Here is a 22,028-nt window from a genome sequence, read left to right as displayed (position 1 = left end):
GGAAGTAAGACTTTGCTATTGTTGTGGTTTTTTTCTAAATCTCGATTCTGTTGAAAACATCGCAGTACTATTCCATGCTCTCTTCTAGCCAGCTAAGTTTCAAGATACCCTATCTGCAATCTTACAGATTTAATTTAAACACTAGTTGACTTACATAATCTGTGCACATCTTTGAAAACTTTATTAAACACACTGATCCTGCTTTTAGTGATATGTTTGGCAAAAAAAATCTCATTATTTTTAATAGGAATACACTCAGGTCCATAAAATAAAGGACTACCTTCTATTCTCATTAGTTCTGCATTGATATAACTCCAACAAGCTCAACATGCATTTAGCAAAACAGCAGATCTGGCTCAGAGCAGCACAGCAGCACAGTGCTGAGAGAGTTCGGTCTACAAATTCCACCTACAACATGAACGATCGTATATTTCCTTCTCTGCGTGGTGTGCTTAGAGATTTACTTCATGGTTTTAGTATAATAAATTTATTTTCCTTTACAGAGTTGTTCCCTTATGAAGTATTCATTTGTAAAACATTAATTTTGTATACAGGACTGCTAAAAACCAATGGAGTAGACATATTTGCTTAATAGTTTTATTCTTTTTTGCAGGTTCTATAATCATATTTCATCAACTGGTACAACAAAACATAATTCTATATAAAAAACAAAACAAAGAGGGCTTGTTGAGCTTGATGCATGATAAATCTATTTGGTTTATTCTTGTTTTATTGTTAAATATTATATTGCATTTGTTTAAGCAGACATCGTGTATATTGTGATTTCTAGCATTCCACACACAGCAGCTTATTGTTGTGTCGTTTAAATATGGGAAATAAAAATGTTTTCAGTTTGCTCTTAAAAAAAAAAAAGGAAATGAAGAAATGGTACTGCTATATTACATGGCCCAGGAAATATTGGCAGCATGCTCTTTGGCTTTCATCCGTAGAACTGCAATGCTGGACGATCTCCTTTCAAACTCCGGCTTTGTTTCAAAAGCATGTCCATTGGTTGCCCCAGAAAGTAAAGAGTCAGTGAAAAAATTATTGAGAGGCATGTGGCTGAACTGATTCTGGTGGTTTGAAAAGCCTGTGTAGCCAGAATCTGTCCGGGGTGAATGGGAATAAGGTGTCATACAGGAGGACGTATCTCGTGGTAGCATGCAGGAAGTAACCACAGAACCGCTAGCCGCATTCCCTGCCCACAGATTGTTCTGAATCTGGAACATATAAAATGAATAAGATTAAATTTAGATAGTTCATCTTTTGTTTTCTGCAATGCTTGATTTGCTTTACTTAACACATCCATTATTAGTTCTCCTCTAAAACGAGTAACAAGTACTTTACTAGTTCCCTGTGATCGTATTAGAAAATACCATGAAGACGTTACATGAGTCAAAATACTGGATCATTCACTTAAGAGCAAGGGCTGCTGAATCATATTCCTTGCTCTGTCATCCCTTTGCTCTGTGGCTCTATCCTGAGTGTTTACCATTGAACCTCAGGATGCTATCAGCTCAGTCACTCAGTAAAATTAGTGGCAGCACACAATTGACTTCAAAGAAAAAGTGTCAAAACAGTGTACCATATCATAGCTGTTTTCACCATAAAAGCTGTAGTGGTAGGAAACAGTGTAAAAGGGTGAACAAAACAAACCAGAAATTCTCAAGCGACAAAACCCAACAAGTATTTGTAAAATTAAATATTGAGAAACCTTGCATAATTACTTTAAAACAAATGAATCCATAAAATACAGGCATGGCTGATAATACATCCAAGAGTTTTTCCTAAAGTTGTTTCAAAGATGGTTTTAAGATAAAAATTCTTTTCATGATGTTTTTATACGAAATTATACTTGAGGGCATTTCTGTTTCAGCTCTCAGCCTTAACTGGCTGCACTGTGTGTCCCTGGAAAACGTTGCATGACAGACTAGGAGACAAACTTTGTGGTTACCAGCAATGTCTGCTGAAGATCTGGAGTAACCATGTATTCAAGCTTTGATGTGTAATGCCTTCTATACTTGGCAGTCACTTAAAGCTTCATTCTGAGTCTCAGGCCTTCTCCTATCATCTATGTATAGATGCTATTTATGGATAGGTATTTTTCGCTTATTTGTTACTAGATGAACAGATGGAAAGATTTTCAAGGCCTAGCACAAGTCAGCTCCTGTCATTATCTCAGACTGTGCATTCTTTCATTCCTCCTCTATTCACTTTGCTTTAATCAGACTTCACACTCAGCAGCTGTCCTTCTGGCTTTTTAAACTCTCTATTCTTTATATCTCTCTCTCAGTACTATATGGATATAATTTCTGACATACTCTGACTTCCTCGGTCATTTCTCACTTGCACTCACCATTATACAATATAGAGCTTTATATTTCTTCTCCACTTTTACTTATATCTCTTTCCTGAATGCTGATTTTTTTTAAAACAATATACAAATATCATGATACAAGACATTTGTAGCCCTCATTCACAGTACAGAGCTTCTCACCCAGTAACTATATCCTTTTCTTTTTGTTCTACTTTGCTAAATTTGTCTTCATCCTAAAAATCTGTTGTCTGTTCAGTATATCATTGCTCTGATGCACTAGATTGAGCCCACATGTCTTTGTTCCCTGCTATACGTTGGAGTAATTGCAATTATTCTTTGCTTAGCACTGTAAAGTAAATTCCGACTTCAAACTTAATTTTGCCTTCACGTTCCAAATCCATAGACAAAGGAATTTTGGCTTTAAGATATGTAGGTTATCTCTCTAGTTGAGTGATTTTTTTTCTGCCAAATGAGAGGTCAGGGGAAGTAATGAATTATGACAGACACACACATACACACAGAATGAAAACATGTTTCTAATACTGAGTTGTTTTTTTCTCATTGTCCTATTACATTGCAACAACACATAACCACCAACAAGCTAAAGAGATAAACTATGGTTCACTAAACTCATCTAGTTGAGATCTAGTGCAGATAGCAAGGATATATAGAGAGATAGAGTCTTATTTTTAAATATTTTGAACAGTTGCATTCGCAGGGATTATCAGGAGCTGACAAACTAATTCGGGCTCCTTGGCAATTCCAGCAGCAAAAAAGAACCAGTAAATACTCCCTCCTTGTTCACAGAGACATGCATACATACAGGCATACACATACTTCCACTCATGTGAATGCAGCTTGCCTTTCCACACACACTCAGCTAGTTGGGCAAACCTCAGGCATCTGCTCCTGCGTATCTTAGGTGGTCTGCTGAGAGGTAATGGAGTGAATAAGGTACCTGGGGAAGGATATCAAGGATTTTTCCTCCTTCTTGTGGGCCTCCTGAGATCTACAGGAGGAAAGAGACTCCAGTGAGAGTTTCAGAACTTTCCAGTTCCCATCCTTCCCTCCTCCCTTCAGCAGTTTCTAGAAGACCCTCAAACATCAACCCATAGAAGACCCTCTGCAGCTTGACATGATCCTCAGCTGCCTTACTACTCCTTAATTAACCCGCCTAAGCCAGTTTTGACTTATAATCAGACAAACTTTTTTTGATCTTGAGAGAACAGGTGGTTTATCTGGGTGTTAAAGGACATATCTTATCTGGACTTATTTGAATCATTGTCTCGCTTACAAAAGTTTGTTGCATTCAACCACACAGAACATTCCCAAAGAGAGCAGTACATCTCTTATGGCTCAGGATTCAAGGATTTCTGAGTGTCCTATTGCCTGGCAGGTTTCTCAGATCCTAGTACAGATTTACAGAATATGACAAGAAGGAAACAAGGGATCCTGAAAGAGCTGGAAAGTGTGGTAGTTAAGTGTACAGCAACTGGGAAGTCATCCACTAAGACTTATAAGGCTTACTGCCTTCTCAGACTTAATGAGTTTGGAGCCACATAGCGTGTGATTCGAGTACAAAGAAGAGTAGTAAAAAAGATAGCAGCTGAAAGCCTGTAAGATCCAGAGAATATCTCCACTTTGTTTGAAAGCCCAAGCTGCACACATTCTGTCTCAATCATGAACTGGGAAAATCAGAAACCCAGTCATCCATGCTAAAATCGTTGTCTTTTTTTTTGTTCAGGAACACCAGAAACTTTTAATTGTACTTTATTGTATTTCATGGTTACATATACGTTTCTTGCAGCAGCAGTGATAGATTAAGCAACTGTTGGGGTTTTCTTTCCCCTTATTCCTTCAAACCAAGTCACCCATTCCTATTTCCATGCTGTTCCACTTCAGCTTGTTTTGCTGGTACAACTCTTTACTGAATTGAAACAGGGAGCTAATAAAGCTAAAAAAGAATCCAGAAAAAAAAAAAGATATATTTCAAACACATGCACACAAAACCCCATTCTTTTTGATGGTATTTCCAGGCCAAAAAAGTCTCAGAACCTTCACAACAGGATGAATTTGCCCAGGGACAGACTAGTTCACCTATGCAGCTTCTAACACAGGAGCTAATTCTGAAGGAGCTCATCATCCCCGAAGCTAACTCAGACATGACAGTGTCTCATTTATCTGACTTACTAAGATGTCTTTCTAAGAAATGCTATGCCAAATGCTGCAGTCACACAGGCTGCACAGATATAATTATGGGAAGAATTTTCAAAAAAAATCTGTTTAAATAGGAACATGGATGAGTTTGCCTTTAATACAGTCATGATGGGAAGACTTCAAAAGGTTCAGAGGCTCAGTCTGAAAGTGGCCAATAACCTATGTGGTCTGAAGGTATCACAAAATCACTCTTTGCTTCCATATTTCTAGCAGTTTGGTTTGCAGTAAACTAAGTTTAGTACCACCAATTTTCCTGATATTTTTATCCTAGACAAATCTCTTTCAATTTAGCTTCAGTGAGATTGCACAGGTGTAAATGAGAACCGAATTCTGCTGCAGATCCTAAAATATACCAATGTCTTGTTAAAGAAACATGTGAACAAGCTATTCATTCCTAAAACTTTCAAAGGGGTGCCCTAGGTTTCTTCTTTAGAGGAAGGAATCCAAATTAGGAAACTTAACTTCAGAAATGCCACAAGATGCTAGGAAATCTTTACATCTTCTCTCACGAGACAGTTATGCTTTTCAAAAGAATGTTTCAGTCATATCAATTTTCTGTTCATTTTAGTTGGTTGAGTGACTTCACTTTTGATATTAGATTTTCATTTCTTAGCAAGGATTTACAACATAAATATCTTATAGTGAAATTTAGGTGCAGAAGGTATTCCTGTATTAAAAATAAATACAGTAATGTTTTACAATAAGTCAAAATTATCAGACCTTCTTCTGGTATGTTGGAAGGAAAAGGGACATTATGTACATGAATTTAAAGAAAATATTTTTCCTCTTAAACTCTTGTGTGATCCATGAACTATATAAAAGCCAATTCAGAGACTGTGAATGAGGCTATACATACAGCACATCTCTGGTTTCTGTTAACATCACAAACAACTTGAGCTTTGCTCTTGTGGTTACCATGAAATTACCAGAGCCCTTCAATATATTTACCTACTGTGTGTTTTATACACACACACACCCCCCCACACACCCACCCTTCCTGATAGAAAAAAAAAAAGTAGGATTTCATAGCTGTGACAAGAACATAACTGGAGAGTTATGGTTGTTAACATGGTTATGATATCATTTCCTAAGCATATGACCTTCTCCTTGACACTGCAGAGGAAAATTAGCTGAGGTAATTGGTCATCCCACTTGGTGTCATTGCTTTTTTTCTGTTAAAATTTCAAGCTCCTGGTGCTTCAGCCTTCTTACACAGCACCTGAGAAATCATATAAACTCAGACCTCCAAATTTTCTGAGAGCTGAACTATCACTTACCCAGTGTTGGTTCTCCCATCGCCAAATGTCTTGTCTCAAGCTATTTGAGTCACCTGCCTACCCAGACTGGAGTCTGTTTCCAACAGACACATATATAAGCACAAACAGCTTCTATTTGAGTGGATATATGTTTTAGTGTTTCCATGGGAAACAAAATGTTAATCTCTTTTAAGATCTCTAGATATGAAGTAATAAGTTATTGTTGTTATTGTTGTTATTATTATATTACATAATATATGTTATGTTATGTTATATGTTATTATAATTACTCTAGTAAGTAATTAGAAACTACACATTGACTCTGTTTTCAGGATGTTCCTGGGCATTGCAAGGAAGACAACAGTGGCACTAACAGAACAGTTAAGAATTTACCTAATTATAGAAAACATGCGAATGTCAGAGAGACTGATTTGCTAAATTTTTGTCACTCCTCTCTTTGTGTGAAGCAGCAATCCTTGCACTGCCAGAAAACATGAAACCTTGCTTGCACAAGGAGCTACTTTAGGCAGATTAAATGCAATAGCTGTTAAACTGCTCAAAACTGCTAGTTTACAACTCATGATCTGTAGGCTGTTCCTAGTCCATCAGCACAATTAATTTGGTCTGTCACTTGCCACAGTATTTTTTTTCTGGGAGCCTCTTAAGAACATCCAAAGTATGGGCAGAAATTTGCCTGTAGTTCCCAAGCTTGCAGATTCATAGATTCTCAGAATAATTTAAACTGAAAAGCACCTCTGGGATTATTATTCCAAACCTTTGCTCACAGCTAACTTTGATTAACTTTAGATCAGGTTACTCAAGCCCTATCCAGTCAAGTTTTGAGTAGCTCCAGCTACAGAGATTCAAAAACTTCTATGAGCAACTTGTTCCAAGGCTTTACCACTCTCGTATTTTTTCCTTTTCATCTAGAGAGAATACTCCTTGGTGTAATTTGTGAAGGTTTTATAGGAGTCACTGGACCTAATGAACATGTGAAGATCATCTGTACTCTATTGGGTTCAGGTACATATGAGAAAGCTGCAGCACACCATTGTCAGTTATGTCCATAAAATGCAAGTTGGCCCTTGGTAGTGAGAGGCTTAATGCTACAGCTCTAAAATATGTGATAGACCTATTCAGTTCACATTTAGGCCTCACATTCAGTGAACAAAATAAAAATCTGTTCATTTGATTCCATGCTGAACAAGGTGCAAAATAAAGCAGGATTTGAAAAGTCATCAAGCTTTTATTCTTGTACGAGATGTTTTGTAGATAAACTGTAACTTCTCCCTACTGCAATCTCAGGGCCAGTTATGATAATGATAAATTATATTTCATGTCTATGACACAGTTAAAGACAAAATTCCATACTTCGAAAAATACTATTAAAAAGAAGTTTGTGTCTCAGAAAAAAATTTATTTGCCTTATAATTAAGCCCCAGCTAAAGTCACTCACAGACTTAAAGAAATACATGTTTCACAAAAAAAAAATAATAAAGCAACAAACAGAATGTTGAGACTGCGAGGAGGACCACATACGGTGATGGGTTAAAACCAAGAAAAAATAAAAGCGCAGTGCACAAACTATTTTGTGTGGAACAGACACCACCCAAAAAGATTAGAAGTGTTACTCTTGTTGAAAGATCAGCCACAGCAGTGCAACAGTCAGCACATATGCAGCAAGCGACATACCATCCAGGTGGTGGCCCAGCCTGAGCTCCATGCTGTCACAGCTAGACAGCATGAGTATATGATAAAACTTCTTTGAAGCTAGCTCAGATATGTCTACCACATCTACTCCTACTTAATCAGTGTACCCATAGCCTTAATGAACTATTGTGATTAACTGTCATTTATATGTCTACTACAGTTAAAAGAATTTTTAAGTCATATAACATGTGGTCTCTAATATATGCCATATGAAAGATTTAATTGGAGCATGTAACTTTGATTATTGCTAATGAGAATTACCCATATGTACTAAGGCTAGAGCAGAACTGTAATGATGATCCAAGGACTTAGTACATAACACATGTATACTGATACCACTTCTACACTCTTTGATTGCCAAAACAAATCATGTGATGCCATGCTGTTCAACACATTTTATTTGATTTATCAGTCTGGTGGATGGAATGTAAACTTCAGTCTCTTCCTTCTTCTGTTTTTGAGATTTCAACATTCTCCCTTCTTTCTACACCTTCTGTATCACTCCAGTTCCCATACCTTTTAAAATGCTTTTGTCTCCTCGGGATTCCCACCTGCACTAGGCTGGATTTTTCCACCAAAAAAAAAAAACAACTAAATTCAGTCCTAATCAACTCTAGCCTGCATTTTCAAGTAAATAAGAGAAGCAAACAATACATTTCACACATGATAGTAAGAGGGAAAGTATAATGGTGTGACAGGATAAACCCTTTCAAAAGAACTTAGAAGAACAATAATAACAAATGAACTAGACTCAAAGAACAAGCAAGAAGAAAAGATGCAAAGTATGGAAAGAGACCAGGTGGGGGAAAAACTTTGCCTGTTGTATCTGCTTTTCAAGGATACAATTTAATGTTTATTTACATACTGATGCACTTACATTTATAAAGATGACATCTTTATAAATTTAACTTATACAGGGAAAGCTGGAGGTCTATGTGATAATAGTGTAGGCCTTTGATCAAATTTCACTCTTGTGTGTGTAAATGAGGGGATAAAAATGAAAGGTTTTTTGGTCCCTTGCTACTTCTCATACTTACACATTAAATCTGACAAGTTCAAGTACCCTTTGTCACATTAGCCTTCTCACTAGGCATAGAACAGCAAAAGTAGTCAAGTAAAGACCAATAAGGTAAGAGAAGAGCAAGGCTAAGCAACCTTTTTATTGTTCCTCTCCTGACACATAATATTTAGATCTGTCTAAGATAACTATAGATGTCTGCAGCTGAACCAGGCATCGGAGAGAAAAATACACTTTTAGACATGATTTTACCTATTTTATTCCTTATACTTCAGGAAGAGAAAATTTAATTGACCAGATTTTCACCAACTTTAAAGGAAACACAACTCTGACATAAAAATCCCTTTGATTAAGTTTCCTAAACACAAGTGTCTAATATCTATCTGACCACCAGCTGCCTCCTCTGAAGGGTGCATGCTTCTTGTAAGCCCTGTTCATCAGCACTGTAACAATGTCTCAGATATCCCAAGACATCTTAAATAGCACTGTATTTAGGTGACCAAATCAAGTACTGCTTGTTCACTAACATTTACTCAGGTGAGTTGAAGTAAAGGTCCCCATGAAGTGAATCTGCACTCATTTCCTCACTCGTGCTAGGATGCTGCCTCTTAGCTTTCATATCATCAGCAGAATATTGCTGGCTAATGAGGCTCAAACTGCCTGGGATAAGAGTTTCAACCAGTGAATTGCTTTCTGGGGGCACTTGAGATGACTTAGACCACAATGTGTTGCATCTGCAAGAGAAACTTGAAGCTTAAATACTGAAACTAATGAGACTGAAACCTTTTACTAGAATGAATGAAAAGTACTGTATATAACATTTTCCTAGAAAAAATCTGATTTTCAGCATAATGTCAAAAGTTAAATATTTCATCTGAGTGAAAACTTAACAACTCTGTGGTATTTTTAATGTTAAAGCCTAGAAAAAACATGTGAGTAACAGATGATTATCCTGGAATATTGTACTAACTGTCCTCCTCTGCAATCCAGGTGTTGCCAGTATAATTAATGGAAGATCTATGTGTGCAGAATTTGGACAGTTTAGGAGATGCTTAACTTCTTGGCAGCCAGCTGAGCAACTATTTTGCACAATAAGTTACACCTAAGTCAACATACTGTAAAAATAATTAAGGTTAGACTGAATTAGCAAAGCAAACAATTATGGTCTAGAAAAAAAAATTGTTTATTACTATTTTGAAGATAAAGATGTGCAATTTAATAGCAAAATTAGACTGGATTATAGAAAAGGGGATTGGACCAGACCACCTCCAGAGGTACCTTCCAATCTCAACCATCCTCTGATTCAGAGCCAACCTTCTATCTGAAATAAGTTGAAAAGATCATTTCCTCACAGGAAAACGTTTCAGGTTTATATTGTCACAAAAGGCATAGCAGCATCATGTTCTTAATTTGTACATGATGAAGATAATTGGTGAAGAGACTAAGCAGGGGTGTCCACACCCTCTGTTGACTGCAAAAGAGACTGATGTTTCTGCTGGAATGCAAGTGGGATGTCTGTTTTGGGAACATATCCGTGGTGGGGCTCAAAACAGAAATCTTCAAACTGCAAATTCATATAATTCACACCAGAAATTCACATTTGTTCCTGTTCCTTCTGCCACACAGCAGTAAATATCTCAGCTTGATTTTATCCTTTTTCAACATCATCCTATATTTTTTGCCAGCAACAGAGTCTGTTTTCCTCCATCTTAATAAAGGCTTCATAAACAAGCTCTAGTGATCTGTGTTCCACAATCCCCAAGAAAAACTAGTTACTCAGAAGTATGGCAAAGCCTGTCTAATATTTAGTGATGTCAATATCACAATAAGAGTGCTTGTACACAGAAAAAAAGAAATGAAAAAAATTTAAAAAAGAAAAAAAAGAAGAAGAAAAAGAATTTTAAAAAGGGGGGAAAAAGGATGTGTCGTTTCCTTTCTTGCATTAACTGTACTGTAATAATGGAATTGTTCTGGGAAATCAGTCTATAACACTAAAACCAAACATGAAGATCACAATTTTAAATATCTCTTTCTGCTTGAACTGTAGGATAAATTAATGAGTTTATAGCTAGTCATGTGCTGTATATTCATCTTCCATAAGTGAAGCACTTATAAATGGACATCTAGTTTAAAAGATTTGAATGTAGTGATGTTAGTGGTCATTGTGTTTTTAATACGGATTTTCACCGTCTCAAGCATTCTCACTGGAAATGTCATGTATATGATACACATGTGGTTTTACTGAAGGTGAGGATTTAAGAATGTGAAACTGTGAAGAATTACCACCAGGTTAGCAAGATCGTGAACTTGCATTGACTGTTCTGTGATAATTGCCTAGATACCTATTCATATTCCAGTATACAGCAAAGTAGCCACCTTCTTCACTGAGGAGTAAGATACCTTGTTTTTATGATGTAGCCAAACTATGCATGCAAGCACTCAACTGAAATAGCCAATGTAAAGTGGACTCACACCTTCATTTAGCTCCTTGTTCCTGTTCATGAAGTACAATACAATACAACAATTCTCGTGCAGCTGACCAGACTCGATTACGTGTTTGTGCCTGTCTGTTTACCTGCAGTGTGTTAGTCTGTGGTTGTAGGTGAGTACTACATATTAATGTTTATGAATGAGTATACATTTTATATTTCTACACATTTTAGAGATGCTTTATTTAAGATTATGGTACCAACATTTCCATTTTAACCTCCTGTTTTTAAGAACTTATAGATTAATGATAGAAAGTTTTGCCAGGCTGAAACTTAGTTGTGTCATCAGCCTAGGAAAGATGTTTTTTAACAAATTCATGAATAGAAATGCAGTGAATTTACTCATGTTTTTAACAATCTGATAGTACAGAATAGGTATTTCATTGGGTTTACATTTTTATGGATGATATTCTCATATAATTCAAAAGTGTTTCTTTTTTAAAAACATTAATTTTAGGACAGCCATTTTAAGAGCTTACCAATGACTTGCATTATTCCTTTATCCTGTGTTAATGAAACTTCTGTCAATTGAGAAAATTCGTAGATGAAGTCCTACTAAAAATACAAGATGAGCTTGGAGACACAAAATTTAGTCTAGAGAACTGAGTCAGGGATACAAAGCCCAAAGCTCAAGTACTGTTCCTTGTATCATCTGTTATGATGCTACAGATAAGTCAAAAAGGCCTTCAAAAGATACTTGAACATCTGGAGTGAGACCTGTGAGCGGCTGTGCATCTACGTCTTTATGAATCTGCCTAGGAGTGCTTAAGGTCATTTTGCACGTCCCCACCTAGGTAAGTCTCAAACAAGTATTGTGTTCTCCTACTTAAACACAAAGTGTATCATGAGTGGTTTCTGATGTAATTTGGGCTAATGCATTGTTACATTACAAAATAAAAACAGGCAGACAGATAAATGCCACCAGATCTGAAATGGTTGTGCCCAGATCTGAAATGGTTGTGCCCATGTTCTGAGCTGCTGGAACACAAACCAGCTCTGGCCCAGACACCAAACCTAGTAACATGCAACCTCCTCAGAGGTAAAGCACTTTAAGCTAGGTAGATGACACATGGGCCCAAGGTCTCTGGTACAAAGCTAATGACATTCAGCCAATGTAGAGCATGACCAAAGCAAGGCCACATAGAATATGAGTATATTCCTAAGGCTGTCAGAGACCCTGCTACCTAATAAACTAGAAGAGGACCACGACACCAGCAGTGGAAGGACTCTACCACAGGGATCCATACAAGATTTTTGCTTTGTATGGTGTTTTTTTTTTTTTTAATTATGTGGTAAAAGCAATGGGAAGCTAGAGACGTGAAAAACAATGGCTTTAGAATAAAAGTATTCAATGTGCTAATACAAGCAAGAAGAAAAACAATAGCAGAGGGCGAGACACGGCAGTAAAACAAGGGACTGGAGAACAGAAACAGAAGATTCTGATCTTATTACACAGTAATACCTTACTATATAGTAACAGAGAACTAAAAAAAAAAAAAATTAAACAAACGCAAACTACTACTGTCGGAGAGAGATACTGCCTCCCTCTCCCAGCCATATACATTCAATTCCGATTGTACGTGGCCATAATATGGTTTCATGCTAGTAGAGACTTGTTGTATTCAATGGTCTAGAGGGCTGTAAAGAAACAGTGCATTTTTAATATGTCAGAAGGAAGTTGCCTAAAGATCACATAGTTTATGCTCGTCTTACCAAAACACACGATCAGCGTTGTTAAGACAGTTCTGCCTGTGAATATAAATATCCCAGAAGTGAAATTCTGACCTTATTATATAAAATTACACCATTCCTGTCAATCTCGATGGGTCTAGACATCATGCAGAATTTATGTATGGACCTAGAAGTGATTTAAATCCCCACGTAATTTTTTGTGCAGAAAAGACTTCACTGCACAACCATATTGCCAGCCATTCTCAGTACATAACTTACGCAAAACTCTGCACCTCCTAAGATTGTTCTTTAAAAAATACTTGTATTTTAAGAGTTAATTATTCATATTGGGTGTCAGAACTGTTGTTCACAGTGGCAGGTCCTGTCGATGTGTCTAAAGAACACAGAAAGCTAAACACAGGAAAGTCTTCATGCATCTTCTGTACACCTGTGTGCCTAAGGTTGGAAGAGAAGGTAAATGTAGAACCAAAGTACTACTTGGTCTTTACCATACCTGAGGGTAGCTGTCAGTCCTTGGAAGAACAGATATATCATAGGTGGCAGCAAAATGGCTCTTAGCTTGCTGGATCTGACCATAGCGTTCTCTTTTCCTCCACTTTGCTCTTCGATTCTGGAACCAAACCTATAGTAAATGAGGAAACAGTCATCAAGATAAACTCAATTACATAGTGTACAAAGAGCCTTGGGAAAAAGCCAAGAGATTTTGGAGAGTAGCTTTGAAAATTTCTGTTTATCTAAGAAAGGGAAGTTCTCCACCTGAGGATTAATTTCTTGCAGTTTCAATATTCTCAAATTCAGACCTGCTTAAGTTATTTCTGGTTATTTTAAAAGTATATGCTGTTTCCATTCTAGTGCCTAAAAAAACCCAAACAAACAAACAAAAAAAACACAGAGGAAAGACCAGTCTGTCAGACACTGTTAATTTTGACGGAGTTCAGTTCTGTAGAGGAAAATCGCCAAGTAGCAGCAAGTCACATTGTAAAGAAACTTTCTCTTAATTTCACATGCCCACTAACTTGATATGACTACCTATGGTCTGCCTCCTAGAGGTATACATAATCTTTATCAAGTGCAGTAATGAAAAGGCAGGAGAAGCTGGCACCAGGACAGTAGTCTGTGCTGCAGAAAAAGTTCCTATAAGGAAGGCTAATAGGACAGTAAGATAATAAAAAAAATCATGAGCTCACAGACAGTTTTAAAACTATTGTGACATTTTTTCACATTTGTGTTAGGAAATATCTATGTTTCTGACAATGGAAAACTAAAGAGTGGCATTTTACATTTAGATTATGAAATAATTTCGACCTGCAGCAATGCCTTCTTGTCAACTAAAACCTATTTTCTTTATGCTCAAATAACCTTTGGACTGTTCTGTAATATTTTGAGTGTCGGGTGTTATCTCAAAGCCTATTACATACACATTTCTTGCTGTGACTGATATCTGTCATCGTCCTGTGGTCTTCAAAAAATTTTTTTTCTTTCAAACAGTTTAGTTTCGACTGGCTAAGACTTATCCTGATGAATTAAAGGGATTGCTAAGAAAAGTAACTGTTCCTTTATAAAAGTGATATTATCCAACTAGGTCTTTATTGTTCAGCTGTGAGCAAACTCATTCCAACTCTTTTTAAAGAAGTCACACTACTAACAGAACCATTATTTTTTTATGGAAACAATGCCATTGGTTAGTCTTCATGCTAAATGGATCGTGAATCCATTTGGATAGACACATACATGTATAGATTTTTTTTTATATAGACACTGCCTGTGAATCCCATTTTGAGGGATATTTTCTGATCCCTGATGGTGGGATATTTAAAATAACAATTTGTTTTGTAATTCAGTTTTTGTCTTGATCTTTAGAGAACTCAACTGTCCTTTGATGCTGCTTAAGCAACCAAGGCATAATTTTGTTCATTTTAATTCCCAAGGACTTGTTGCAAATTTAGTATGTGCAATCTTTTAAAATGTACTTGGCAATCAAAGCAAGGCCCATGCATGTAACTGCTGAGTATATATTGTTAGGGACCTTGTTGGTAAATTTGTATTATTTATGATGCCTAAGGCTCAGCAAAAAGAAAAGAAAAGGAAAAAAAATTCTCCTGTCTCCACAGGAGGCATCAAGAAAACGCTAAGGGAATTTAGTAATGAGGCTCTTTCATTGAAAAAAGACTTTGACAATCTCCTTAAAATGGGTGCCAATTACTTCACTGACATGCAGCAGGAAAGAGAACAACTTAGATAAATTAGGTTCAGGTTGGCTCTCTCTGCATGTATGCAGGACAAATATTAAATTGGATCTTGATGAAATGGTGGTGAAGGGAAATGTGGGTAAGGTATCCAGCTGATCACTCTGCTAAACTAAATCAAACAATTTGCTTGAATTTATAGTAACTAAATGAGAAAAAAAGCACACATTTTTTCCCTTTGACAATCCCCAAAAATGTTTCTGTTTACATCACTTTACTAGAAACTGGCTCTTGGCAGAGATAAAGTAACCATTTGCCTCCACAAAGCAATGTAAAAATCTGCTGCTTGTTATCCTTGCATTGCCAGATGCTTGCCTCTAATGATGTAAGGCCTTTTAAATTGCTTAATCTTGTGATGGAATACTGTTGCTACTCTGGATAAAAATGATCACCATTTCCTTTCATATTTAGCATATGAGAAATGCAAAGATCGGTTATCTTTTAAGAAAGGGGAGAACATGTTTAAACAAAATAGAAATAGATATTCCGTGAAAGTCTGGTGAAGACATATATGTTTTCACGTTTGCTCTCGTATTTTTAATACTTTTACCATATGTAGCGTCTAAAACTTAGAAAAAAACGTGATAAAAAGTCAGTTGACACATTTTAGCCCAATTCTCCCCTCCCTGTTCTGAATATTAATTTATTCTTGGAGTAGTTCTCAGTATTCCAGAATTATGCAATTGTAAGAACAGTATTTTGACATTATGCAAGCTTTTTTTTTAAGTCAAGACTAAATTCTAATGAATGGAAGTCGTACTTGGAAAACTGTACCAAATTCAGAGGGAGAGGGACTGCACAGAGCCTGAAGAGTTAAAAGCCACTGAACTAATTTCCATCGGCATCACTGGTATCGTATCGATGTAACTGACACACAATTTTGGACTCTCTTTTCCGATCACAACAGTGAATATGCTGTCTTGTTGAATAGACATGAAAAGAACACTTCTTTATAAAATTAATTAGCTGAGTTTGTTTCTGAAAGTGATCCTGGTTTAATCTAAGTTGTATGCATGTGCACTGACGTCTATTTCTTTATATGCATGTGTGAGTATGTGTTTAATTACAAGTTGTGAAGTTGTTATCATATTCAAGTCACTAAATTAAAAAAATTAATCCCAGTCTGTAAGAATCGACAGGACTGCTATTCCCTAAATTGAAATGATGACTATTACCAGAATGGGGAAGATCTCTAAAAACAGGATAAGCTCACAAAATGCAGCTCACACCCTTTTCGAAGGGAAGATGTCTGAAAGGGGAAGGGCTGCATTTCCTGAATATTTAGCTTCTTTTCTCACCATTACACATCCAAAGCCATAAATATTGTTGAGATTACTGTACGAGCACATACGGAATGAATCAACTTTGTACGCATTTAAGATACTCAAACACTGCACTAAGCGGTCAACCGTATGCTTCGTTCCAAAAATTAGAATAACGTTATCCATCGGTAATGTAATTTTAAAAACCAGCAAAAGTACTTCCCAATTTTGTGATTTTTAAGCTCATTCCATACAACAGAGATGAAAGGATTACGTCCTTGCTTTACACAGACACAAACACACACATGCACACACACACACTCTCTCTCTCGTATATATGTATTTATACACATCTATGTATGTGCAGTTTCACTGCATACTCTTTGGATCTAAAGAAGAAATTTGATTACTTTTTAGATTGTACTTTTCATGCCATAACACACAGAGAATCCTCTGCGGCCGAGTTCTATGTCGTCATCAGTCTGAACTACATGTAACACATCTCTCTAATGGGATCTTTACACGTAACACTTTATGTATTCACTGCCTGGAATTCTGACAGTAAAACAGGGCTACCAGAGATCAAGACTGCTTTACTATTGATGTTGTTTTCTCATCCTGTAAACAAGTTTCTAGAGAAGGAACCCAAGCTATTTAAAAAAGTTACAAGTTATTTTAGTAGTGCAGCATAACAGCTCATATCCATAAAGAAATAAAGCAAAACGAGCTATTTACTTTAGCTTTATGGGCTTTTGTACAATCCCCGAGAGTGTCATTTACCAGTTCCTACAATGCACAACTTGTCATAGAAATGCTGAAGTTTGGTTCCTACCTGGACTCTGGCCTCAGTGAGCTCTGTTCTCAGAGCGAGCTGTTCTCTTACATAGACATCAGGGTAGTGAGTTTTCTGGAATACTTTCTCCAGTTCCTCCAGCTGCAAACTGGTGAAAGTTGTTCTGTGTCTCCTCTTCTTGCTGCTGGAGACATTGCTGTCACACTTATCGCCAAGTTCATCCAGTTCCCCCTTCTCCTGCATCCCTTTCACCGGAGACATCCTGAGATTGTTGCAATTGTCCATGGGCCTGCTCAGCTCTGTGTGAAGAGGCTGTCCTTCCACTTTAGTAATCCCATAGTTCACTGTACATGAGGTGGGGGAGGGAAATAACTGGTTAAAGGGGGGGGCTTTAGATTCAAGGGTTCATACCCTTGTTTCACAAGGAACCAAACTCTATGTGGCTGCGTATTTCTATACAAGATCGTGGAAGAAATATCTGTAACATTAACCACAAACAGAGTAGAAGTACTAAATCACATTGAATTTTAATGGAGAATTGTATCTGAAAATATAATCTAAAATCTTTCAGTGTAAGGGGACTGCCTGAGAATGCTTGAACATTTTTACTCCGCCACTAAAGTAGTTAATAATCCATGAAATCAGCTTCAACTAGAGTTGCGCAGATAAGGAACCTCAGCCCAAAACAGATTTTCGTATAAGGTAAGTGGCATACAGCTATTGACAAACGTGCCTTTAAACTTGGAAGCAGATTTAAAAAACTCTATTTCTATGAAAATACTAAATAACTGTAAAGTAGACCAAGTAGTTGTAAACTGACAAATCAAGAAGCAAATGAAACCGAAAATTAACTTCACTTTACAAACTCAAAAGATTCCATATACCTTCTCTTGGATTTGTAAAGTGGAATTGTTTCCAATTAAGTTTGTTATGGTTACAAAATACAGAGAGTTTCTGTAAAATGTTAACTTATTAAAAGAGATCGTTTCATATACTTTGTATAAGGATTGCAGGAACTATTTGTCTTTAGGTAAAATCTGAGTGGTAGAGATAAGAAATATTCCTCTGTACCTTCTTAATAAGAAATGAAAACATTTCCTATTTTTTTATATTTTTACACATCTCACAGCACTGAAAAAGTCATGCGATATGTGTCACAAGATTTGAAAGGCTTTTTTTTTCTCTCAGAAACAGACGAAAAAAATTTAAAACTCTACTGAAATTAAAATCTACAAAGATGGCATTTAACATACGATAAGAAGCTTGCTGTGGGATTTTCTCTCATTCTCGGTAATTTATTTTCTTTCAGTCCGAGCTGATTTTAACCAAACACAATCTTTAGATACTTACCATCAATACATACATAGATAGGAAATGCCCCAAAGCCCCCAAGGCACACATTAAATGAGCTAATTAAGAAAAACTTCAATGTATAAATCAATTTTCTGTAGTTTTTTTTAAGTTGCACTTGCGGAAATCTGTCCTTATTTCTTACAAACTGTTTCATACAAAAAGGATCTCAAGAAAATACTTCCATACCTATATGAAGTCAAAAAATGTAAGATATTGTTAGCCTCATTATTGCGGCTGGTCTTCTTAACCATATTTTCCGATTCTGCTAGGAAAAGGTTTTTTAAACTATTTTTTCTATACGTGATTTACATCATGTTGGAGTAATGGGGAAAACTGTAAATGTTTATAAAATAAAATATTCCACGTTCTCCTTGCCGATCAGCTAGAAGAAAATGCTGCTTAACGCTGTTGTTTGAACTACCTAAGCCGTTTTCGGTCAGTATGAAGAATCGCTATTATGCACTATTCAGTAACACAGCAAAAAAACCGCACTCTCCTCGCGGAGCGTTATTTGAAAGAACCAAACATGACCAAGCGACCTTCCGCTCCCACCCCGTAACGGCACCTCGCCGCCCGGCAGCCCTACGTGCCCGCTCTGCCGCCCCACCGACACGCGGGGATGCCTTTTCCGAGGACTTCGCTGGCTGAGAAGGCGGCTGCCCGCAGCGGGCGCGGGGGACGCCGCACGCCGGCCCCGAGCCTCGGCGCCGCGGGGAGCGGCGGGGGCCGGCGGGGGGCGGCCGGGGGGCGGCGGGGGGCGGCCAGCGACGGGGCCGAGGCCGCGGCCGAGCCCTCCCGCACCCTCCGGGCCCCGCCGGCCGCCGCCGCTCCGACACCGCGGGGCCGCCGCGGCCCTTCCCCGCCCGTTTTCTCCCCCGCCGGCCTGTCGGTCCCCGGGCGGGCGGCCGCGGGGCCGGGCGGGCTGTGTCTGCGTGCTCGGCGCTGCGCTTTTCGCGCCTCGCCGCTCCCGTGGTGGCGGCGACGACGAGCCGAGGGAACCGGCCCGGGGCCGGCAGGGAGGGCAGCAGCCGGAGGGGCAGCACTGAAAGGAAAAGAGCGCTTCGAAGTAGGCAGTCACCTTTTCCCGCTATTATTATTATTATTATTATTATTATTATTATTATTATTATTATTATTATTATTATTATTATTATTATTATTTAGTACTACCTGACAGCCCCTCACATGCCAGTCCCCAAAGGCTGCACAGCTGCCTTTGGTCTCCCCGGGCAGGAGAAGCCCTGGCCTCCCTTCTACATCTCCAGGGGAGGGCAAAGCGCAGGAGTGAGAATAACCCTGGGATGGCGACTCACCGTTATTGTCCTGGCAGGGTGATGTCCTTTCCAGCCTCACATGATGCTCAGCCCTTTGCAGAGGGTTGAAGGCCTGCACGCATTTGCTGCCTGACGTTTTGCTATAAAAGGACTCATTGTCCAAAGTTTCCATAACGTGCTCCAAAGTGCCTCCTGCTCCCATGTAAAAGTCACTGTTCTTGCTCGGCTGGCTCTTCAGGGCAAACTTCTCGCTCAGAAAATCCATAATCATCTAAGGCTGCTTGAGAGCCTCTTCCCTAGACAGAGGCTGGACTGTGAGCAGGGGAGGGAGGGAGAGTGGGTGAGTGAATGGGAGGGAAGGAAGGAGGGAGGGAAAGACGTTCAGAGCTCAGGGAGCTGTTTTGCCTCTGAGCCTTTGATTTGTCTTGTCTTGAAAGGGGGAACCCGAAGTTGCTTTTATATCTTGAAGCTCAGCAGGGCTCCTTATGCAACCTCCCATTTCTAATGAATATGAAAATAGGCAAGCAGTGTAACTCCACCCCAGGTCCCCCAAGACCTAATCCCAACACAGGAGGGAGTTCCAGGCCCATTTTCGACAGACGGATCCGTTTCAGACCGACAGACACACACAGGCGTGCGAGGAGGGTGAGGGGAGACAGGGAGGGAGGGAGGACACATGAAAATGACATTTCCCCTCTGCAACCTATTCACATTTCTCCAGGGATCCTGGAAAGAGAGTAATCCCTCGCTTCCCTCCCTCTCCCCCCAGCTCCCCGAGAGGCTCAGAGCAAGGTAATTTCAGGGGCACATACCCCTAAGTAAAGAATCTTCTTTAATCAATTTGGCTGATACCTCGGTAGCAGCACTCCTGTTCTCTGAAGCTGTAAAATTAAGAACCGGTGTTCCTTCTTTATTAAACAGCTCAGAAGTTTGGTCCTAGAGTTAAAGAGAGAAAGAAATATTATAGGCGGTTGTTTGTATAGAGGGAATGGAAAATAGAGGAACTTAAAACTAGAAATCTCTCACATCAGAAGCCAGCCTAAAAGAGAATTTGGCTGCTATCAAACAGACCTCCAGTCTGCCTCTGTGTGTGTGTGTGCAAAGCGGTTAAAACGAGTCCTTTATTTTAAATCTCCTGAAATATTATCACTACCGACTTGAAAAAAAAATACAGTTTCTAAATGAAAGTATTAAAACAGAGTCTTAGGTAATAAAAAGAAAAAGAAATGAGCCATATATGCATGCATTCCTATGGATATTGAAAAAGCGGGTGGTTTTCACCCAAAGTGTGAGCTTTGAAGTGTTGAATTCCTTGGTCCTTTCGCACATAGACGAGTTTCAAAACACAGGCAAGAGAGAGATAGGGAACTATTTAGAAAAGGCCCAAATTATGGAAAAGAGCTGCTCCCTGCTTCCCAGTGAAAGGAGTACTCGTTGGAGTAAAGTAAAACCGAGTCTGCAATCACTTCAGATTAGTATTTCAGCATCGTGGGCCCGAGCTTGTCTGTTCTATTAAGGCTAGTTTAGAAATCAGTTCAGCGGGCCCTTCCCCCGTGTGGGGGGCGAAGAAGTGAAGCTTTAATGAGCGGTTGAAGTATAGGTGCAGTAATGGCCAGCCGGGACTGCTGAGCGTCTTAGAGACCTTTCCTGTGAACCCAGCCAAAGGTGAAGAGAAGGCCAGTTCAGGTCTTGCGTATTTCCCGGCGAGCAACTCCCCTCCTTCTTCAGTTGGTCTCTAGTTTGATATTTTCCCGGAGAAAGGGGGAGCTGAGTGAGGGATGCTTGTTTCAGCTACAGTCGAGTAGCTGCGGGCATCACCCGACACAGGCACACGCACACGCACAACCTGCCCTTCCCTGCCGTCCCGCAGAGCCGGGCTGCCACCTCCGTCCCGTTTTCCAGCGTTACCTGCCTCCGACACCGGCCTGCGGCTGCCTGGGGCGCGGAGCCGGGGAAGGCTGCCCGCCGCCCCCCGCTGCCGCCCCCGCTGCGGTGCTCGGCCCCGCCGGGGGAGAGCGCAGAGGTGGCGCTCGGGGGCTTGGGATTGGTTGGGGATCTTGACAGGGACGGGGGTGCTGCTTTGCCCGCCTGTGGGGAGGGAGAGGTGGAAGCGGTTCCTGTAAGCTCCCGGGAGAAAGAAGGGGAAGGGGCGCGGAGGGCTAGCGGCGCCCGCCGTGCGCGGCCAGGTGCGACAGGGGTCGGCCCGCTGCCTCGCCCGGGCGAGGGGCAGGACCCGGCCCCGGGAGCCGCTCCAGGGGCAGTTCCTGTGCCTGGGTTTTTCTTGAAGAAGCGGCACGTTTCCGCCTTGCACCTTTTGGAGCAACGCCTGCTCCAGACCCCTGCTCCAGATCCTCTCCCTGCCCCCCTCCCCCGCCGCCCGCATCTCCGTGTGCTGGCGTTT

At 39.4% G+C, this 22,028-nt stretch overlaps 1 protein-coding gene across 1 annotated transcript; it reads right to left on the bottom strand.

Annotated features, from left to right (window-relative positions):
- Window positions 1-609: 609 nt before the first annotated feature.
- On the bottom strand, window positions 610-20,059 carry ALX1 (ALX homeobox 1). Its single transcript, XM_075155758.1, has 4 exons — window positions 19,667-20,059; window positions 17,040-17,344; window positions 13,193-13,321; window positions 610-1,220 (listed from the first exon to the last, which is right to left on the bottom strand). Exons 1-4 carry the CDS (start codon window positions 19,896-19,898, stop codon window positions 900-902), a joined length of 987 nt encoding a protein of 328 aa, XP_075011859.1. The 5' UTR covers window positions 19,899-20,059; the 3' UTR covers window positions 610-899.
- Window positions 20,060-22,028: the final 1,969 nt, after the last annotated feature.

The sequence above is a fragment of the Calonectris borealis genome, chromosome 1, assembly GCF_964195595.1.
Source record: "Calonectris borealis chromosome 1, bCalBor7.hap1.2, whole genome shotgun sequence".
Lineage (NCBI taxonomy): Eukaryota > Metazoa > Chordata > Aves > Procellariiformes > Procellariidae > Calonectris > Calonectris borealis.
This window is presented reverse-complemented; position numbering and strand designations above follow the sequence as displayed.